General features: G+C 41.4%; 2 protein-coding genes across 6 annotated transcripts in view; both read left to right on the top strand.

Moving 5' to 3' along the window:
• The window catches only part of LOC125716238 (regulator of G-protein signaling 4-like), a 327,463-nt gene that overhangs the window by 257,059 nt on the left and 49,547 nt on the right, over positions 1-20,857 (top strand). The gene's annotated exons all lie outside the window — the stretch shown is intronic.
• Positions 7,706-16,099, top strand: rgs18 (regulator of G protein signaling 18). 4 transcript variants are annotated; one of them, XM_048988353.1, is made up of 6 exons: positions 7,706-7,817; positions 12,244-12,314; positions 13,123-13,227; positions 14,165-14,226; positions 14,846-15,012; positions 15,506-16,099. In XM_048988353.1, the coding sequence occupies exons 2-6, from the start codon at positions 12,295-12,297 to the stop codon at positions 15,761-15,763; spliced, it is 612 nt and encodes a 203-aa protein (XP_048844310.1). In that variant the 5' UTR covers positions 7,706-7,817; positions 12,244-12,294; the 3' UTR covers positions 15,764-16,099. The 4 variants fall into 4 exon arrangements, with proteins under 4 accessions (XP_048844310.1, XP_048844309.1, XP_048844311.1 ...); XM_048988352.1 differs by lacking the exon at positions 7,706-7,817 and having other exon boundaries at positions 12,085-12,314; XM_048988354.1 differs by lacking the exon at positions 7,706-7,817 and having other exon boundaries at positions 12,212-12,374.

Raw genomic sequence — 20,857 nt, 5'->3', positions numbered from 1 at the left:
AACAGCTGGCCCACACAACAGATGCATGCTGCTGCGGCCGGCTTATGAAAATCCAGCACAATTAATCGCAGAAAACCGAAGAGTCCTTTTCAAATCGTCAGCCCAGACTTGTGTGCATTAAAATGGTGAGACCAAAAAATTAAAATAGGATATTGTGATCCAATATTGGCTTAGCTATGGTTATCTTAGACCAGTGTTTCCCAAGCCTGGTTCTCAGGGACCTCCAGACGGTCCATGTTTTTGCTCCCTCCCAGCACCATGCAATTTGCTCAGTAGAGACTTGGTGAGGGAGCAAAAATGTGCACAGTTGAATTTGGATGGACCGGGTTGGGAAACACAGTGCTAGACCATAAACACCAACATTTTATGGGATGGAAGGGTAGTAGCCAAAGAGATGTTCTCTTCTGTCTATATACACAAACCTCAGATTTAATACATACCTTTCAGCTTCCAAAATCTGCACCCATTTTTCTACTCAATCCTTCCATCATTTTCTTAAGCCAAACATAAAAATAAACCAAGGTTCCATGGCTTTCTCTTTAATAATATAACTACATTTATTTAATTAGCTTAATACAGGGGCATTTTCTCCAAGACAAATACAGCCATTTCCAGTATTATTCATTGTTTTGGGTTTTCATAATGGGCTGTCGCAATAGGCTGCTGTCATTGGCTACTGTCTGAAGACAATCTTTCCATTCTTACCAATCCCCATTAAAATATCACGGACTTTTGGTTTGTGTCCAATATTTGATTGCAGTCAATGGAGATGTGAATGCAATACGGTAGTATTTTACAAACGAATGAACATATTTGGATATAAAAACAGACCCAGGGGATTGAGATCCGGTCGATCCGTTTTCGAATCCATGATCAAACGAGAGCATCTGCCCTGACTCCGGCCGCCTTGTGGCCCGTTAGTAATTGTTTAAATTGCTTAAAAGATTTATCACCAAAAAAATAATTGCTTTCTCCTTGATTATCCTTATGAAATATTTATGTTGGTGTTTATCACGGTACATTTGCGAATGACTAATTACCTGAACAATGTGCACTACCAGATTTTAAAGTTTTTGATTTGTGGAACAAATTTTATATGTAGACTTATTACTAATTACATCTTGCAGTTAAAACTCAAGAGAAAGACCTCAGACTTGGCTTGTATTTAGCTAGTTCATAGGGGTCATTATATAACACATTATTTTGTTTCTACTTAAAATACATGAAAGAAGATTACAGACAAATATTTCTCATAAAATTTAACATAGTGTTACCCCCACAGTCAAAAAAATGGCATAATATGTGAGCAATCTTAATTTGTCGCTAGCTACAATGATGCATTCCACGCCAATACATTAATTGTTACAAAGTCAACCCACGTACTATTTTAGTTCCTGTTATATTACCAATTTGAGCCTCAAATAATGTAGTATTAAAGTCACTGTAAATACTTCTTTGTGAAATTTTGGAATTGATATTTATTCAAATTTAAGTCAATGTAATTATCAATCATTTTTTTGACTATAGAAAGGTATTTATAGTATAGGTCACATCAAACGTACTGTAATGTTGTATAAAAATAACTGACATTTGATAATGTCACAAAATGCAGAAAACAATAGGTTTCTATATGAAGTTATCACAAATGCTTTAAAGATTCATGGAATTCATAATGTTTCTGATTCATTTTGTCAGCTTATAGGAATTATGACTGATTCAGATAATGACCTAATATATGCAGATAAGCATAAGCTCCCTTTGGTGCTCAAATAATCCATAACTCACCACAGGTTTCCACAATCATTACAAGCTGCCTATATTTCAAACACAACATGGGACGTAACCAAGGACGTGTGCGACAGCCGTCCACAATCGGTGCAGAAGGACAAAAAAAGAGATGCAGGTTAGTCTAACCTTCTCTGGAATTCTGTGAGTGATAATTCTCTGTACGGCTCAGGGTGCCTCAGTCTTCCACTGCAATTTCCTGGTCAGCATCTGACTTACAGGCTGGTTAATATGGCATATCCTTCGCTGATGGAAATAGCCTCGGACTGGATTTATCTCCGCTTATCTTTATTAAAGATTATGTACTGCTGGGCCCGTGGACCACTGAACTTCACGCAGAGTCATTAAAGGACAGTAGACCACCTCTTCTGGTTCAATTAAATTTTACATTGCCCTACATCTCCACCCCTGCCCTTTTCCAGTACTAACCATGTGCTAATCTAGATTGCCTCATTATACAACATCATAATAGAAAAGCACTTTGGAGTTCATCCGGAATACAGTCGGAATAGTTACGATAATATTGATTGGATTCTGCAGATGTTCTAGTCTGTCAAGCCATCTACTGCGAGACTTGGAACCTAAATAGGCCTTAAAATTGATTTTCCCATCACAGTCCTGTTTGCTCACACTTATCGCTCCACATAAATATTCCATAAATAACCCTTATGACAATTGTTTGGAAATAAATGTTTAAAGAACCAGAAGTGGCATAGATATAGTTTGAACTGACTGTCACACACACACACACACACAGTAGCTGCAACATTGACAAGCTTGAATATAACAAAGAAAAACAAACGTGGTAATGTAAATTTACTGAGGGCAATTTTAAAATACAGGGGTCTCACGGGAGAGATCAGCTACAGGAACGCTGGTGCCATTTTACGGGTTTATTCAAATTTTTCATGAAAGAGAACCAGGGAGACAGCAGGAAAGAAGTCAAGAGAAGAAAGGTGTGAGTGCAGCAGGGAAATGCCTCTTCACGAGGAACACGCGGGCTGCTCCAGTCACCTGCTGCGATGTCATTCCCGCGCCTGCCGAAGACAGTGTTGTGTCGCTTCAGCGCAGTACAGTTCATCGCACTCAGTCACGGATGGCACCGCGGCGCTGCATAAAGCGGTATTGATCAGCGGGGCGGGCGGAGGAGGTGTCAAAGTGATCAATGTCACTAGAGGGGGATGTTGAGCAGGAGACGACGTGGATTTCTACATGGGTAGCTTCATGAGCGGGAGAAAGAGAAAAGAAACTTCAGCTATCGATCAGGGATTTTTTTTGTATTGTGCACAGATAGTTGCGGTCATTATCACAAATTAAAAAAATATCTGTCAGTCAATAAAATTTGGCAACGCCTTTAGTCATATTTAAAGATATCCGATCCAACTGTCCTGTGCATGAATTGATCTTGCCCAGAGGCATCGTCATGTTACAATAATCATTTTACCATCTGCAGAAGAGCATTGAAAGTACAGCCATTTGCAGTACTGCGTAGAAAATCTTTTTCTTTTTTTACCCAGTAACATCTGCATTGTTTTCTGTCTCATTCACCTTGAAGGGAAATCGCATTTCATCTGTGTGAAATCAATTAAAGCGTTGCCTGAACGTGTCTACAGCAAATCCCAGCTTTTTCTGTGTTTAAACAGGCGGTGCATATTAATTGTTGCAGTTCAATGGGCCAAAACATTGTATTTATGAGCGTATTTAGCCAAGAGGTAAACAATCATAAGAGTATAAGGGATGGAAGGAGAACGTTTTTGAGCAGAAAATATATTATCTCTATATTTAGACTGGAGATATAGACTGCTGTGTAAATCCAGATTTGTCTGTATACTGACTGCAAAAAGGGCCACTCAGACAATGGGATCCATCAGTATCGGCACTTTATATTGATGACCCGAGGAACTGAGGAACTTCTATGGACCAATGATAAGCAAGCTGTCACTCGTTCTCTTACACCTCATATTTTAGGATGTCCAAGAATAGGACAGTCCATCTCCGCACAGATCCGAAATCCAGATTCCCTCCGCTGCCAGTCATAGGCCACAGTGGAGGAACTAAACATTTAGTTACAGGTCACAGAAGAATTCATCATTTAAAAGTAATTGTAAATAAAATAAAGCTAACCTTGTTTGGAGGGATTGGGATAGATGTGCGATTTGCAAGTCTTCAGAAGTTATTTTACTTCGCAGAGACAAAACAAGAAATTAAAGACAAGTCAGACAGAACGGCTTAGTGACTCAATTTGACATCTCATTAAAGGACTAGATAAAACAGAGGAAATGGAGTGTTTGGGAAGTCTGCTCAGTCAGGTAGGTGTATATTTCTCGTAAATAATTATCTGTCAAGTCTGAATCATAGCATTTATTGAATTATACATCAGAAAATCATACATTCGGTACACAGATATGCAGTTTATGTCTATATTTATCTCCAGCCATTATCTAACCACATATCCTGGTCAGTGTTGCAGGGTGTGTATGTATGTATATATATATATATATATAAGTGAATCGTAGTAGAACACATAGCATTCATCACAGTTCAAATAACATTTGCATTTTGATGAATTCGATCCAAAGGCAGATTGTTTGAAGTCCTTGGCTGGGTTTCGCTCGTCACTGTTGGCCAGCTCATCCCCAGCGCGACGCTTCCGGAACACTTTGACTACACTCACAAGTCATAGACCGGACCGCAGTCATGTAGTACATAGGTAGCCAAACACGAATAGCTGCGACGTGCCATATCGCGCATAAATATTTCAGTATATTCAGACTTTAATTTATGCCTCCCCAGCGGCGCAGAGGTTAAGGGAAGTTGAGGCGTGCAGTGAGAATGAGCCAGGTTTGATCCCCGCTGTACTACATTGGCCATCTGGACCAAAGAGGCCCAGATACTGCAGAATCCCTTAAATTTCCATTGGCTAAGTGTTAAGCCTGAGTAGCACTATCCCTTTCCTTGCTCTACAGCGACACCTAGCTGCAGACGGAACCCCGGTAATTTTCCTCCTCGCATATTACGTCATCCGGCAAATCCCGCAGCGCTCAAGCGGACAGGAAGTGGGCGGATGACGGCACACGGCAACAGAGGCGCGCGCTCAACCTACGGCTTTGAGGGGAAGACCTGGGGAGCGAGGAAATTACCTAACGTTACATTGTCAGCCCGACTTGTGTTAATTTGTGCTTTAAAAGCAAACATTTCCTATCACACTATAAACATTAAAAAACACCCTGTCGCCAGTACATTGAATTTAATCATCATCTACATCATTATATTCTTCTTTGAATGTATTAACTTTCACCAAAGCAAATTATTTCTGGTGATACCGATTCTGTGCAACACATGCATGCTTATATAATATTATAATAATATTATAATTATCAGTCTTTTTTTTTACGAGAGAAATAACATTGCTGATTATTTTACGAAAAAGGCAACCTATAATCATTCTTAATTTGACATACTTAATAATACAAAATGTTTCTTCCCGAAATAGAAATTGGCTATTATTTTGATTCAAAATGATGGAGAATGTTATAAAAAGAAAAAAACTTAACTGACTTCAAGCGGTAACAAGTAGAGGATGCTGTAGCACTGCAGCCTTGCTGGCCAGTGACCACATGCCTGCAGAAATAATAAAGATTCTGACAGTGCAGTGTGGTGCAGTGTGGGGTTCCTGTTTAACAGCTTCCTCACTCGTAATCCTGAAGAGTGAAAGGGTTAGATGTAATTTCTGCATGTCAGCAGGGTTACTCTGTGCTGCCACTGAAGCCTATATAATTATCATTAAGGGAATATTTTGAATACGGGGAACAGAGACCCATTCATATAAATAGGGCAGCACAATTTGACTTTTGACTGGGCAAATAAAAGGCCCAACTCGTCTTATACACGTTAAATCTCCCCGACTCACCAAAAGGTTGCGTTCCACAAACGGCCTGATGTATTACAGAATTATGTTTGCCTAGCCAAGTATGGGCGGCACGGGGGAGCAGTGGTTAGCGCCCCCACCGTTGGGACGAGGGTTTGCGTCACTGCCATTGCGTATTCTCCTTGTGATGCTGTGGGGTTCCCATTCCCCCCTGCCCCCCCCCTCCCAGTCCCCCTGCGATGGCCTGCCCCCCCATCCTGGATTGTTCCCTGCCTCGTGCCCATTGCTTCCGGGATAGGCTCCAGACCCAGACAAGCCTGCATAAGACAAGAGGGTATAGAAAATGGACAGCTAAGTATGTCCACATGTACAGGGACTTTGGCTGTGAGAGGCGCAGTGGGTTACTGGTGACCTAATGGTTAGGGAAGCATGCTTGTGATTGGAAGGTTGCTGGTTCAAATCCATGACCAGTAAGGTACCTTAAGCAAAGTACCGCCCCCAAGGAACTGTTTCCCAGGTGATAAATAATAGCTGCCCACTGCTACGTCACATATGGGTTAAATCCAGGGGACACGCTTCACTATTGTGCCCTGTGTGCTGTGGCGTGTCAACAATGACAATACATCACTCTTACTTCAGTTCTTTCACATACATACAGCACATACTGTACACACAGAAGGCAATGGTGACATGCAATTTTTTTGATGCATTAAAGTCAGTATCAAATGGTACAAGAAAAAGGGAAGAGAGAAGGAATGAAACCCAGAAAAAAACAGAGGAGAGGAACTAAAAACTCTCAAGTAGGGAGAAAAAGGCCAGTTGGTTGCCCAACCCTCCAGAATGATAAATAACAAATATTATAAACACCAAAGGCCAAATGGGGGTTACATTTAAACTCATGACTACAAATTCTCATTTTAAGGTATCGTTTTATCCATTGATCATGCAGCCATTTGCTGGCCTGTCCGCGGCAGCCTGGGTGCACTGCAGCCCTGCTCTCCGGAGCGGAGAGCTTGGAGGTTTGCTGCCTCAGATAGGCTCCGGGGTCCATCTTGCCCTGTACTAACTAGAAAAGAGATCACATGATAGATGGATGTAGCAACATAGGAGAAAGTTTGACATTGGCAGGTGGGGGGGGGGGGGGGGGGAGGCGCAGCCAGATAATTGAAATACAAAGGTCTATTTATTGGGAGGATGAATGAATCCAAATTAAATATTGGAAGCTACACATCCCATCAGCCACCAGCCCCTTTGGTTTCTAAGCATTTGGATGGATGGATGGATGGATGGATGGATGGATGGATGGATGGATGGATGGATGGATAATAGTTTATTGTTATTATTATTATTAATATTGTTTTTATTATTGTTGTTATTAATAATATTATTGTTGTCATTTTTTGGCGCTATGGCAACGTACACAATTTCTTTACCCATGATGCTCAGGTCATTTGGCACACCCCTTGCATTAAAACACATAAATGCTATGCTAGCAGTCTGACTGTGAGAGCTTTTCTTCGTCGCAAAACATGCCTTATGTTTCCCATGCGAAGCTGCACGCAGCTGAATCATCTCAGTCGTCAAACCGAAAAGACGGAATGACCTGCCGCAGGAAACGTCTGGTGACAGCGAGCCGAAACAGAACCTGATTAGGAAACGTTAATCAAACCGATCTTTATGCTCGTAGAATGAGCCACAAGATAACTACCATCATATCTTCAGCCACCTACTCGCTTAAAAATGTGAAATGTCCCTTCTAATGTAATGCAGTGCTCTCAAAAAAGGAATACATTACATTTTATAATAGCAAATGATGCATTAATTTTTCTATGACACCTACTTCCCCATTTACAATTTCGGAAGAAAGATTCACCTAGTTCTGGACTTGGGGTGCAATTCTTTGGCAAATCTTTAATGATTTCAGTCTGCTTACATCATCTGGTGCTCTTCTATTGAATGGGACTTTTGAGAGCAACCCAAACAGTGTTAGAATTAACCTAGAGTATGCTGAAGTAGTGCATGTTAACCTTAACCGCAACATCAGTTCAGCATGCAGCCTGCTAGCTATCGGTGCCAAATCTCTCAGGCACAGTGACTTCCTGGAAGCCAACGGTTGTCTTGTATATTTCGAAGGGGAAGCTCCCACACAAAAACACAGCATCAGGTACTGTAAAGTGCTTTGTGTTTAAAGAGAAAATAAGCTGATACGGTAAAATCTACCTACTGTTGCTCTGTTCTAAGCGTCATTTTTGCGTAAAGACAATATTATTTGGAACGGTTACATGTTGAAAGTTGACAATATCCGGAAAGAGCCTGAAGAGCACTTCGTAAATGATTTGTATTATGAAATGTTTATTGTGCATGAGAGATTTGCTGCCATACAGTAGACATCTAACCACTGGTGGTTTTTGTAACCATTTGAACTTCTGGTGAAAAAAATTAGATAGTAAAGTCAACCGTCACCTATAACTGCATGCCAAGTACTGCCATGCAGTGAACCCAAATCCTATTCTAGGAATCTCAGACCCTTAGGCACACACTCTGAGCAGCTTTATTAGTCATAACTTTATGTAAATACCGTACTTTTTGACTGTGGGAGGAAACTCGAGAAGCCAGAGTAAACTTGCGAAAGGACAGGGGGAACATGGAAGTCCAGACGCACAGAGCTGAGGACACAGTTCCAATCTTCTGCCCAGGAAGTGTGATATTACACTGCTTACTAAGTCAATGCATCACCCAAGCAGTCAGTGATTTGTTGTATGAACCAAATCCAACCTTTAGGCCTCATGTTTTTGTCAGTCATTCAAAACCCTTAAAATTAGGTAAATGTGCAAGCGATTCCTTAAAAATTGGAAGCACCAGTAAAGGTCATGCCTACTGCCCCGGCTCCGCCAGTGACTCCGCCCCAACTCTAAGGTCATCAGCCAACAGCCACTCACCGTCGATGATTCAGCACTTAGTCATCCCCTCACAGTGGTGCAGGTGTCTCAGCCACATCCTGCAGCTGGACATGCGATGCTTCCTTTCTGTTGCTGTTGGTTCTTCCTCATCATAGCAGTAGTTCCCTCTTTCACATTGCACCTTCCATCAAACTCCAACTCCCTGGGTGGCTTCTCTTGAAATTATCAGCCCCAACTTCACTTCCTCAACTGGAACATGGCTATGCATGACAACCTGGTGGGATCAGACCTCACGCTACCAGACATCAAACTACAGCACCAGTCTGCTGCTACCTTTGATGCCTTTGATAAATTATACACTCCTCAAAGTTTGCCCAATCCACCTTCTTCAGTCTCTTCTTCAGCATCAGCTCTTCATACCCTAATGTCCTTCAATAGACGCTAAGCAGATGTTCCTGCAAAGCCTCGGCAAGCCACATGTAACTGACATCCTCTATCGCCCCCTCCAGCAAATAGCCCCCAGCCCTTCATCTTTTCATTGCCACCTCCCATCCTTCTCATGGCATTGTAAGCTCAATGATTATTACTTTCTTAACTATTACAGTCAATACCCACAAGGTCAGGTCTTAAAGAGATCAGTGATGATGTCAGTGGGGAAAGGCAGCTTCTGGCTAAAGTCTGCTCTTGCCATCTAGTCATTTCAGGTAGCCAGGTTTGTCCCAGCTCTTGCGGCATGGGATCCTTTGCAACGCCTCCTCGCTTCTCAAAACAAATGAGATGTTCTTGCGGGAGTTTGTGATCTTTGTTTGCCTCGACTCTGCACATCTCCAGAACCTCCACTAGCTTCTGTTGGCACCACCTGTCCAGTTATTTCCCAAATTTTTTAGGGCCACTCTCACACAGGGGCCATTGTAATCATCACCCCTGGTCTGGTCTGTTGATTCCTGTAGCTCTAACAACAGTCTGCTTATCTCCTGCTTGTAGCCCATGGATAATTATGCAACGTGTTCCTCCCAAGCAATTCTGCATGTAAATGACATTGAGGCAAGCCCAGCCATCTCCATATATAATCATTGGCCTTGGCATCCGTCTTTGCAACTGTTGACAAGGTGATTTCATGCATCTCCAGGGCCCACATCAGGCATTGGTACATATTTTACAAGAGCACAGATACTGTGTAATCTAAAATTAGGAGCCATTCAATGTGTCGGTATCAATAAAACAATGAATCAATGAATCGTATTATCCATTAGCTTAGCTGGATGCTACAGTTCATTCCCAACAAAAAGGGGATGACAATGAAATGTTGTGACAGGCTATGAAGACTAAATAAAAAAATGCACCTCATCTACAATCTGATTGGTTATCTCTCTGAGTCATTCTTCCTTCTACACTCAGAACATTTTTGTATAAGTAAAAATCCCATGAGCAAAGCTTTACTTGCCATTTATACTAGTATAGTATTTCTTTTGCATACCCCATCTTGCTCTCCTTTGAGACATACACACAGCTGTGGTCTAAACTAGAGATCAGGTACTTCTAGAGCAGTCAGGGCTTAAGGGGCTTGCTCAAGTGCGCAATGTCAGCATCAGTCTGTTAGTTTCGGGATTCGAACCGACAACCTTCCAATCATGAGCATAGAGTGTGAACTTGTCGAGCCATCCGCAACGGGGGCTGGTGGGCGTTGGTGAACATTTACAGTGGAATTAAGAACCTTTGAAGGGGTTATAGGGAACCAGTGGACAGATGAAAGGTTTCCTTTTGGCAGGGATACACAAGGAAACCAAACATGTGATGCAGGGACATGAAAACCTCCATAGATGCTATCAGACCAGAAACTGCATTAGGACTTGTATATGCACCATTTACCGCATTTGCATCCTCTTATCTAACAGGCAATCACAGGCTATTTTACTGCACTGTATAATGTATCATGCCCACTGGTGCCCTAGCATCCCAAAACATTTTTAACTTTTTACTATCTTGTATAATGTTAGCATGCCCACGGTGAGCTGAGGATTGGCACACACATCCACACACACACACACACACACACAGACACACAAACATATATAACCTTTTCTTTCTAGTTTTCATTGCCGCCACATTACATTTTCAATTTACCAGACTATTTGTTAAAGCAATACAATCCTAACACCTTGCTCTCTACCCATAAAGCAGTTATTATGCTTATTGTTTTAAGGTTGCTTTTAATGTGTTGCCACATCTATTAATGAGCATTTCTGCTGATGTGTGGCAGGAAGGGTGCTGTCCGCAACAACGAAAATAACCTAGCGAATCGAACTACATTAAAGTCAGTGATTATAATAATCATCCGTGCTTGTAACTATGTAACTAATCTGCTGTGCTTTAAATATGTGTTCTTAATCTGACTGTTACACACAGAATTGCTGACATAAAATCTGCTTTACCACTAACTGCACCCGTGACAAAGTCACAGTCATCCACTGGCAGGACTGGGCAGTTCCCTTACCAGCTTTAAAACAAGACAAGCAAGGGAAAAATACTATAAAAAATACTATATATATATATAAGCAGATTTTATGTCAGCGATTCTGTGTGTAACAGTCAGGTTCGAGTCTCCGCCTGGGTCACATGTGTGTGGAGTTTGCATGTTCTCCCCATGTCGTCGTGGGGTTTCCTCCGGGTACTCCGGTTTCCCCCCACAGTCCAAAAACATGCTGAGGCTAATTGGAGTTGCTAAATTGCCCATAGGTGTGCATGTGTGAGTGAATGGTGTGTGAGTGTGCCCTGCGATGGGCTGGCCCCCCATCCTGGGTTGTTCCCTGCCTCGTGCCCATAGCTTCCGGGATAGGCTCCGGACCCCCCGCGACCCAGTAGGATAAGCGGTTTGGAAGATGGATGGATGGATGGATATACACACAGTATATATGCATGTATAAGGTTAAGTCTGTATCTTAATAACTGTGCATACAAAATGCAAATAACAAAACAAAAACATTGCAGGTCTCCTTTCTATTCTGTTAGTGCTAAAGTTCTTGTATGAAAAACGGGTCAAGCTGTGTTTTAGTGTGACTGACAGCTGAAATTATTAATGAGTCACATATACTAATTTATGTGACTAATTTATACAAGACATGGTGCATAAGGGCCTGAAACCTAATTGACAATTTACCATTTCCCAAACACCTCCATTAACTAAAACGTCACACAACTATGAAACAGGTCCCTGTTCCTTTTTTAGTAACACATCACTACATTACTTACTACCATATGATTTGAAATGTAAATGGCCTGATTCTCACTAAAGTGCGAAGGATTTGCTAGTCGTCCCATTAATCTGTTGGACAAAATATCAAAGGTATGTTTTTGCTTGCACATAATCCTGAGTTCTAACAATCTGTGTCCAAAGTAAAACAGCATTTAAAAATGATACAACCCAATTATTGTTGTCAGTAAGGCATTGGTCTCGTGGGAAATTCTTCTTCTGTGAAGATTTGGTAAATGTGATGACACTTCCAAGTGCAGGAAGTTGTGCTGCAGGTAGGGGAAACGCCAAGTGCCTTTAAAAGCGAAGAATTCTCATTTTACGATGAAGGGGAAACACAAATCATTAGCAGTCGGAGCAAAAAGTGCCGCAATAGGACTAGGAAGATCATGGAGACTTTTGTTTTTCTATTTCCTCAATTGAATTTTTCTGCCCTGAAGGAGGAAGCATATTTCAAAATACTCGGTCCGAAGGATCTACCAGTCGCCACAATGCAAGATAACAGATCTAGGTAGGTCGGAATAAATCTCACCGGCGCTCCTTAACAGAACATGAAGCAGCAGATCGACCGGTGTGTATGTTTGCCAGATGTGTTGCTGTTTGTGTAGTGCTTTGCTGCACGGGGAGCCGGAGAAACTTCCTATTTTCCGTACTGCGTGATGAACTTTCAAGATGCCAATGAGATGCACGCCATGTTTGCTTCATGAATTTACGGATGTGCTTGTATTCACTTAGCTTACTGCGTCTTCGTCGCGAGTTTCTAAGGCTGAATTATTGAACCGCCGGAGCAAAGACTTCGCAAGAAAAGAGCGATGTGAGACACAAACGTGAAAAAACTAAATGTGACGCAATGGAGGAACGTGTTGAGTTACCTCCTCTATATCCCGTCTCAAGGAGATTTTAGAAGAATACACGAATTTATTAAAGACTGTAAAAATGCAACAGGCAAATTAAATTATTTGAAAGTGTTAAAACTATGTATGCACGCTCCATAACTGGATGTTTATGTGCAGGATGTGTGTGAAGGTTTTCGAAACGTTGCAGTCTTCTACCCATCTGTGACCATGTTTTTTAGGGGCTGGTTAGGAATTTCTATCTGATTTGAGAAAATGAGCTTTGGTTCATGGCAGTGTGGAATCTCCATGGTCCAAAGTGAAGCAGACTGATGAAATTTCTATCACCTCCTTTGTATTTTGCCTTCACTTTGTTCAGCTTGGAAAAAGTCAAAAATATGTTTTAATTGCTTCTATAAGGAAAGTGGCATGAGTGCAGTTTATAGAAAGTTGTGAATTTACCGATTTTATTTTTTGTGCTCGTAGGAAAGACGGCAAGGACAAGAAAAGCAGAATAACCCGCCTACTCACGAAGTCGGGTTCTCACGAAAATGTCAGCCCTGAAAAAAAGACAACCACAAAGAACAGCGAGTAAGCTTAACTCTGTGGCCGAAAGCGTGCATGTCCTCAGCACGAAAGCGGCTCATAATCACCTCCGAAAACCACACGTCACCAGTGGCCCCCGTACAGCTTTTGCATCAGTACTATGGCCTCACTAAGCTGTGATCTTATAATGACTGCTGACATTTTCGGTCTATCATCGAATGCACTGGAACAACTAAGAGGCGGAAATGAGATACAAACAAACATGTCAAGAGGTTTAGCTAGAAAACAGAATACAAATATCTGCGCATTCTGACTATCAAATGCACACCTCGAATTGTGCATGTGCGTGCTGGGTCAGTTTCACCTGCGCAGACATTAAAGGTTCGACCTACATAAGTGCATAAGAAGTGTTACCGATGAAGAAGAGGCTGGTCGTTTTCTCGTTGTCCGAATTTTGGATGCTTTATTGCTTAGCATTTGTTTATGATGCTGACCTAAATTAGTTTAAGCTCAGACGTTTGTTCCAAATCTCCCCTCGGCTTTAACGTAAATCAGTGTTTTTGCTCTGATCCAAACTGGTATCTGGAATTCTATTTGTGGCCCTGTGTTCTTGAATCGGTACAAATATTAACATAATCCTTGTCGTTGGCCTTATTTTGATATTCATTCAATAACGTGGGGGACATGATCTGATTTAAAACTGACTGTTCTGTTATTATACATCTTCATGTTCCTGTAGGCAACTGGCTCCCTTTTAGCGTTTTTTTTTTTTTTGCTAAATGACAGAAAGGTGTCTGGATATGACACAGAGGGTGAGAGAATTCAGTGCTTCCCGATGCCATCGGCTGAACGTCATTGTTAAGCTTTACCTCAGAAGCACAGGAAATACTGTTTATCAGGATGAGAGCCATTTAAGTGGAAAGTCTGAGTGTTTATAAGCATGACATATTCACTATTTTGTCCATTTGCTTTTTTTATACAGTGTTTCTCCCGAAGCAGCTTTAAAATGGGGTGAATCCTTTGAAGAACTACTGAAACATTCAGGTTACTTTTTTTTCCCTCTAAAGCACGTACAATAAAAGTCACAGTTACTACATTCACAACCATTTCTAATCTACAAGTAATATAAATACAGTTAATATCCTGACGATTTATACCAGAACCCATAATGCAATCCAAACTCAGCGTGATACATTACACCCAGTGTTAGGAAATATATCTGAATACTTATCACCTCAAACCTCTTATCCTTTGATTAATGAAAGACCTAGAAGTACAACTGAAGATAACTTGTGACGAATACAGTTAACCTGTAAATAATACAATAAAGCATCTAAAATTAACGTTATTAATAGAAATCTTAGATCAAGTGATGCTTTGAGACTTCGTAATGTACGCCCTCTATATACATGTAGCTGCATCTCAGCACCACTCAGAAATCCAGGAAAACAGACAAAATGCATCATTGCAAATTCAATTTGTCTGTTGCTCGTTCCAGTTTGTTGGGTGCGAACTGCAAAGATTAACCTCAAAACAAGGTTCACAAGACGACTCCTGCTAGCCTTTTGTGGATTTATTTGTTGCACAGTTTTCAAGGAAATCTATGGAAATTTAAACAGCGCCGACAGTAAGGTCACAACGCATCTCGTCCTTTGCAATGCAGATGGAGTGGAAATGTTCACCGAGTTCCTGAGGTCGGAATTTAGCGAAGAGAACATCGAGTTCTGGTTGGCATGCAATGACTACAAGAGTACTCGTTCTGATAGCAAACGTCTCAACAAAGCCAAGACGATATACGCTTTATACATCGAGGCAGATGCCCCAAAAGAGGTAAGACCTTCCGTTACTAGTTCATTCTTTCATAAACTATTGTCCTATTAATAACCTACCTGTGCAACCACTCTGAAACTGCTTAGTCTTAAAAGTTAATGCATTTTTGCATTAGCCCTCAACAAAAACAGGGTTGCTTCATCTACAGCATTCAGCATAAACAAACAGTGAATTACTCTGCGAAATTGCTTCAACCCAGAATATCACAGATGTGTCCTACATACTTCTGAAAACATAATTGCAACATTAAAACATAACCTCTGCTAATGACGGGATGGCCCAAAGAAAGCGATTTTGCTCTTTCAAAACATATTATTTCCATGCTCCAGATAAGAAATAAACCCTTTTTCCATATGTAGTTTCAAATTTCTGAACGATATAACAGAATGATTGTACTAACTGCAAGGATCATCAATGATGAACTCCTGAGTCATACTTCAAGCTTTTGGGTGTGTAGCAGATCTCTGACGTTCCCCTCCACCCCGTCTTGCAGATAAACATTGACCACCCGACGAAGGTGACCATCCAGCAAAACATCCGCTGTCCCACGGTGTCGTGCTTCGACGCCGCACAGAGTAAAGTGTACAGCCTAATGAAGAAGGACTCTTACTCCAGGTTTCTTCAGTCTAACATCTACCTGCGAGTCATCAAGGGGAAGAGACCCGGTATCACTATGTACAGGCGCCGGTCTCGGTCCTGCGTCTTCAACGATCATGGTGAAGCCACCAGCAACACTGATGTGTGGTTATAGCCATTCACAGATGCGTCGTTCGTCATCTTAACGAAATTTTCCGAAATATCCACTGTTGTCATGACTTAATATTTTATAGGAGCATATAAGCTTTGTAGTTATCTATTAATACGTGCACGTGTCACGAAAACTACAACAATATATTAATCTTGCAATAATTAACACTGCTTGAATTGAATAAATTATTTTAAGTAACCTATCAGCACATTAGTCATGAAACTCTTTTGATTTGTACATTATATTTATTCTATGAGTAATTCTGATGACTACACATATGTTTATATCTTTGCCTGGATGCTTTACAACCTGGAATAAAATGCAGAAGAACAACAGAAAGTCTGCTGGTGTGTGTGTGTGTGTGTGTGTGCAGTTGTAGGCATGATGTGTTCGGGTGTTTGTGCTAGCTAAGCACTTAGGATCTCAAAACGAAATATTTCCCAGATTTTACTAATTTAGCCAATTCTAATTCCATTTCTTTAGAATATTTATTACAGTAGGTGTTTTAAAATGAATGGAAAACATGCAATGAAACTCCATTACAGAAAACTTACGTTATACAGAATTTTAACCTACACGCAAAGAAGAAAATAACATCGAGAGATGGACAAATTTTCCTAAATGGACTATGAGAACAGGAGTTTGGAACCCCCCCCCCACAGAGTATGTGCCCAAGTACCTGCCTATAAAGTTCCCCTACTATTTCAAATTCACTGAGAGTCTGAAATTACAGCTTTCTGATTGATTGGTTCCCCTTGTCCAAGGACCCAAGGAGTAGGATCGTACACTGCGTACCTTCAGAGATCAATAACTGACACTAGTCTTCACCTTGACGTAGCGATGGGAAAAACTCCCTGACAAATTCTTGTCTGAAATAATTTTCTCCATTTGGAACTTAAGCCCTATGGAATATGCAGCAGATAAGAAAAAAGACTCAATATCTGATCCCCTTTGTTTGGCATCTTTGCAGGGAAAAATAATAAACTGAAACAAATAGCCTCCAAGGAGATTCAACGTTATGCTTTGCTACACAAATACACAATTCAAATATACAGAGGTAAACAGATTCCTCCAAATATTACAACATGTCTTAATTTTATCTGCAGAATTGTGGTTTTTTTTGGAATTTCTGTGTTTGTGTCAACAAAACAGCCATTTGTTTGCAAACAGGAATCTCTGCAGTGACTTTGTGGACGGCCATCCTTCTGCAGTGTATTCCCCAGCAGAGGGCAAAGCTAAGTCAAGCGTCTCTTCAGTGTACATACTGCCGAAGCGATCACCATCTGCCATTCACAAAGGGACTGCAGCGCGCTCCTTTTGCCGGCATCTAAACAACTGTTCTATAGACGAACATGGAAGCAAACATTGAAAAAGGAAGGCACATTCCTATATGTTCGCCTGAAATAGCAATAACAGCAGCATGGATTTTTGTCATCCATCCATTCTGTCTGTGTTCCTGCCCCAGCTTGCTTGAGCCTTGCCGGCCAGTATTGGTCCATCAACCTGCAAAACAAGCTCCTTCACTCTTCCTTTTTTCTTTCCCATCACAGTCAACCATAAATTACCATAAAATGTCCTCCTTGACAATAAATGTGGCAATAAGCAGCTGCAAGAACATAAAACCAGAAGGTGATAATGCACATATTAGCTGAAGCAAATGAAGTAGAATTTATGTAAGGGAGGTCAAAATAGAGGGTGGCAGTTATTTAGTTCCTCTTCTATCAGTGTTTCCCCGTCCGGTCTTCGGGGACCCACAGTCAGGGTCCCCAAGGACCGAGGTGAGACAGGGAGCTTGGAGGGAGCAAAAACATGGACTGGCTGCGGGTCCCCAAGGACCGGATTGGGAAACACTGTTTTATAGCTATATCCAGTACAGGATCATAGTACTTCTAGAGTTTGGCCCAGAAAGAAATGAGCATGAGGCATGGGAGATCTCAGACAGGATGCCAGTCCATAACAGAGCACACACAGTCCATCCAAAGAGTGGCACTACAGGCACGACAAACGGCAAAACATGCGCTTTCTGGACTATAGGAGGAAACTGGAGAACCCGTAGGAGATGTGGATGGAGGCAGGAAGAACATGAACACTACACACACAGAATCAGAGGTGTCAGACACCCCAAAAATAAAAGTGAATCTTAATGCACCAAAATAGATGTTAGTCCAACATATGCCCCATTATTACATGAACCTCTACCATCAAACAGACAGACCAGAGATTTAGTGACTCATTCATATTCAGCACAAAATCTGGCAGTACATTTATCGTCCTTTCCGATATTACTGACCACAGCCGCCGGAGGCCTAAATTCTGACCAGATAGCTTTTCTCGCTATATGACACCAGGTTCACCTGTTGCGGCCAGAAGAAAATGCCAGGAAACACTTCGAGGTGGTTTTTGCACCCATAAGTGGACGATGACAGCAAAGGCAAGCGGGCTGATGCCCAGCCTTCTTCAGCAAGCAACACCTCGTCCATTATCATCTAGTCGGTGACAGCTAGGTGGTACAGACAAAATGGCCCCATCAGCTTGCTCAAACCACAAGGCGTGCAGAAAGCAATCGATGACTCTTTGGCCTTCTATTAAACCACCGGGGTCTGGAATCCAGTTGCCCCCCATATTTTTAAAAGGCAGACTTCCATTTCTTTTTTATATTCTGGCATGAACACTACTTGTTACAGAAAAACTCAGCGTTATCGAACCCTTAGGGACTGGCAGTCTGTTCTCCGGGAGAGGACGGGAATAAATTTGCCATTAGCTGTAACAGACCAAGCTTCAAAGAGCAAAGCTATGCACACATGGCAGCTTGTCTCAGAAGCAAATGCTATCGTAGCTGCATTTCTCTCGCTTTACGCCATAATCGGGTCTTCTTTAATTCTCCTATTCTGCCATGAGATTCCATTCACGATAAAACAGCTGAGCATAACGTAATTATTATTTTTTTAAATTAAAAAATCACGTGCACGTCATGCACATGGATGTAAAGTGTTTTGCAACAGAAACCCGGTTTTCAGGCACTGAAATTATGTTATTACAAAAACACCTCTGAGTGCATCTAAACTCCGAGCAAAGGCAGCACATTGACTCCCACTCTGTGAGACATCAGGCAACACTTTCTTCATAATTACGTAACATTAGTACCAGAATTTGAAAATTAGAATCAGAATCAGTTCAAGGAATTTCTGTTGGTGCAGGTGTCAAAAATAATGACAATCGAAAAGTTAGACAAAATAAATAAACCTTTATGCAATGCAAGCAGTGGAAGTGCACTGACTACAATAGCAGAAAGTGGGGAAAAGTACTTATTCAGATGGACCGAAGGATCTACCAGGTGAATCGTAGCCCATTCCTGCTAGCAAACCAGTTTGAGCTCAGTCCAGTTGCTTGAAGTTGGATTGGGGGCACTTTTCCAGTCTCACCACACAGTCACAACTGTATCGAGATCCGGACTTTGGCTCTCCGTAGCTTTGTGCTTAAGATCGCTGTCTGCATGTCTTGCTGAAACATGAAACATTGATTTTTAAATCTTCTGCAGCATGTTTTCTATGCAGTATTTGCCTTTGGCCTTAGAGTGGCATCTCATATCAGTTTCCTTCCTGCCCCGATGCACACTTTGCCAAGATGGTCAGATCCGGGCAGCTTCTATAATGCTTCTTGCCGGTGTTCTATAATGCTTCTTCCATTTCTTGATAACAGAGTAGACTTCTGCATAGCTCCTTGGTCATTATAATGTCTTTGCCTCAGATGTCATTACCCTCGCAGATATGCATGTGTTTATCTTGCGATCTGTGATCATTAATTGTGTGCATTGGCCAATCATGTAATTTGATGACTCGTTAAGCTTCTCTTTTTTGCACCTACAGTAACTTAGGGTTTGCCATAATGAAGCTTTAAATCAGGGCTGCCCGGTTCTGGTCCTGGAGGGCCAGAATCCACCACAGTTTGCAAATTTCATGCTCAAACACACCTACCAAACTTAATTAGCTGATTAAGATGTGTTTGAGCAAGGAAATCTGCAAACCGTGTTGGATTCTGGCCCTCCAGGACCGCAACCGGGCAGCCCTGGTCTAAATATTTATTTCAGTAAATTTTTTTATAGTTTGTCATGTAAAACATGCTGATATAATCCATTATGAGTATTATTGCTTCGAATAAAATTTGAACATAGAAATAAATATCAGCGCATTTTAGCTTCTAGTAAAATGCGTGAATTTGTATAGGGTCTGGATACTTTCGCAAGGCACTATGTGTTCTGTGTGCAACAACACAACATTCATCTTGTCATTAGCGCACAGCTGTGTTTTCACCTGGATGTCATGACTGTACCCCCCCCCCCCCCCCTTAATCGTTGGACTGAATAGCAGATAACATGTCATCTGTTTTCATTTTGTGGTATGATTGGTTAGGCTGCACCACCAAAGTATGCCATTTTTAAATATATATTACGCATGTGAGGAACACCTAAAACATAAGCGAATGCAACTTGTGCTCGGTCGTTTTTATTAATGTTCTCCTACTCAATCAGAAAGCAGAACGACATATAATGAGTAATCATCATAAGTTTGCCGCAAAAAAAGAAAAATATATTTAATTTTAAGAGCTGTTGGCTTCTTCATTTGTCTCCACTAATGATCATTAATCTCTTGAGACTTAAATGTGATTTGTGTGGGTTCATTCCTTGGAGTATACAATGGAATGCAATTACCCTTCTCCTCCATCGTACTGATTGCAATCACACTGCATGTAAAGTTATTAATTATAAAACTATGAGTGCTTACTGAAAAATAGCTACAGTGTTGTTACTGTTTTGGAACTACCCAACCTGTTCTGTATGAGTGTGAAAATGGGATTGAGTTGTGGGGTGTGGGGCCTGGTTCATCTCAGGTGGGTGAGTCAGGTGATCCACCCAACATTTGCTGATTCCTCTCACCAGTACTTACTGGTGAGACTTGTGTGTGTATGCCATCCCTGGTCTACTTTCTCTGCTGTCACGCACACCCTCGAGCAGGTATCCCAGATAAAGCTTCGTTTTTCTAAATTCATCATATCACACAGTTCTCAGACTGCGCTGGATATCTCATAGGAGTTTCGTTA

This window comes from Brienomyrus brachyistius, chromosome 21 (assembly GCF_023856365.1).
Source record: "Brienomyrus brachyistius isolate T26 chromosome 21, BBRACH_0.4, whole genome shotgun sequence".
NCBI classification, from domain to species: Eukaryota; Metazoa; Chordata; class Actinopteri; order Osteoglossiformes; family Mormyridae; genus Brienomyrus; species Brienomyrus brachyistius.
Note: the sequence above shows the minus strand (reverse complement) of the source record. Positions and strands in the feature narration are given on the sequence as shown.

Excerpts from the sequence above, each read along its gene's own strand:
- rgs18 (XM_048988352.1), top strand. The coding sequence starts at position 12,193 with ATGGAGACTTTTGTTTTTCTATTTCCTCAATTGAATTTTTCTGCCCTG. Across the intron at positions 13,228-14,164 it reads ACAACCACAAAGAACAGCGA|TGTTTCTCCCGAAGCAGCTT; the intron begins GTAAGCTTAACT and ends TTTTTTATACAG. Across the intron at positions 15,013-15,505 it reads AGGCAGATGCCCCAAAAGAG|ATAAACATTGACCACCCGAC; the intron begins GTAAGACCTTCC and ends CCCGTCTTGCAG.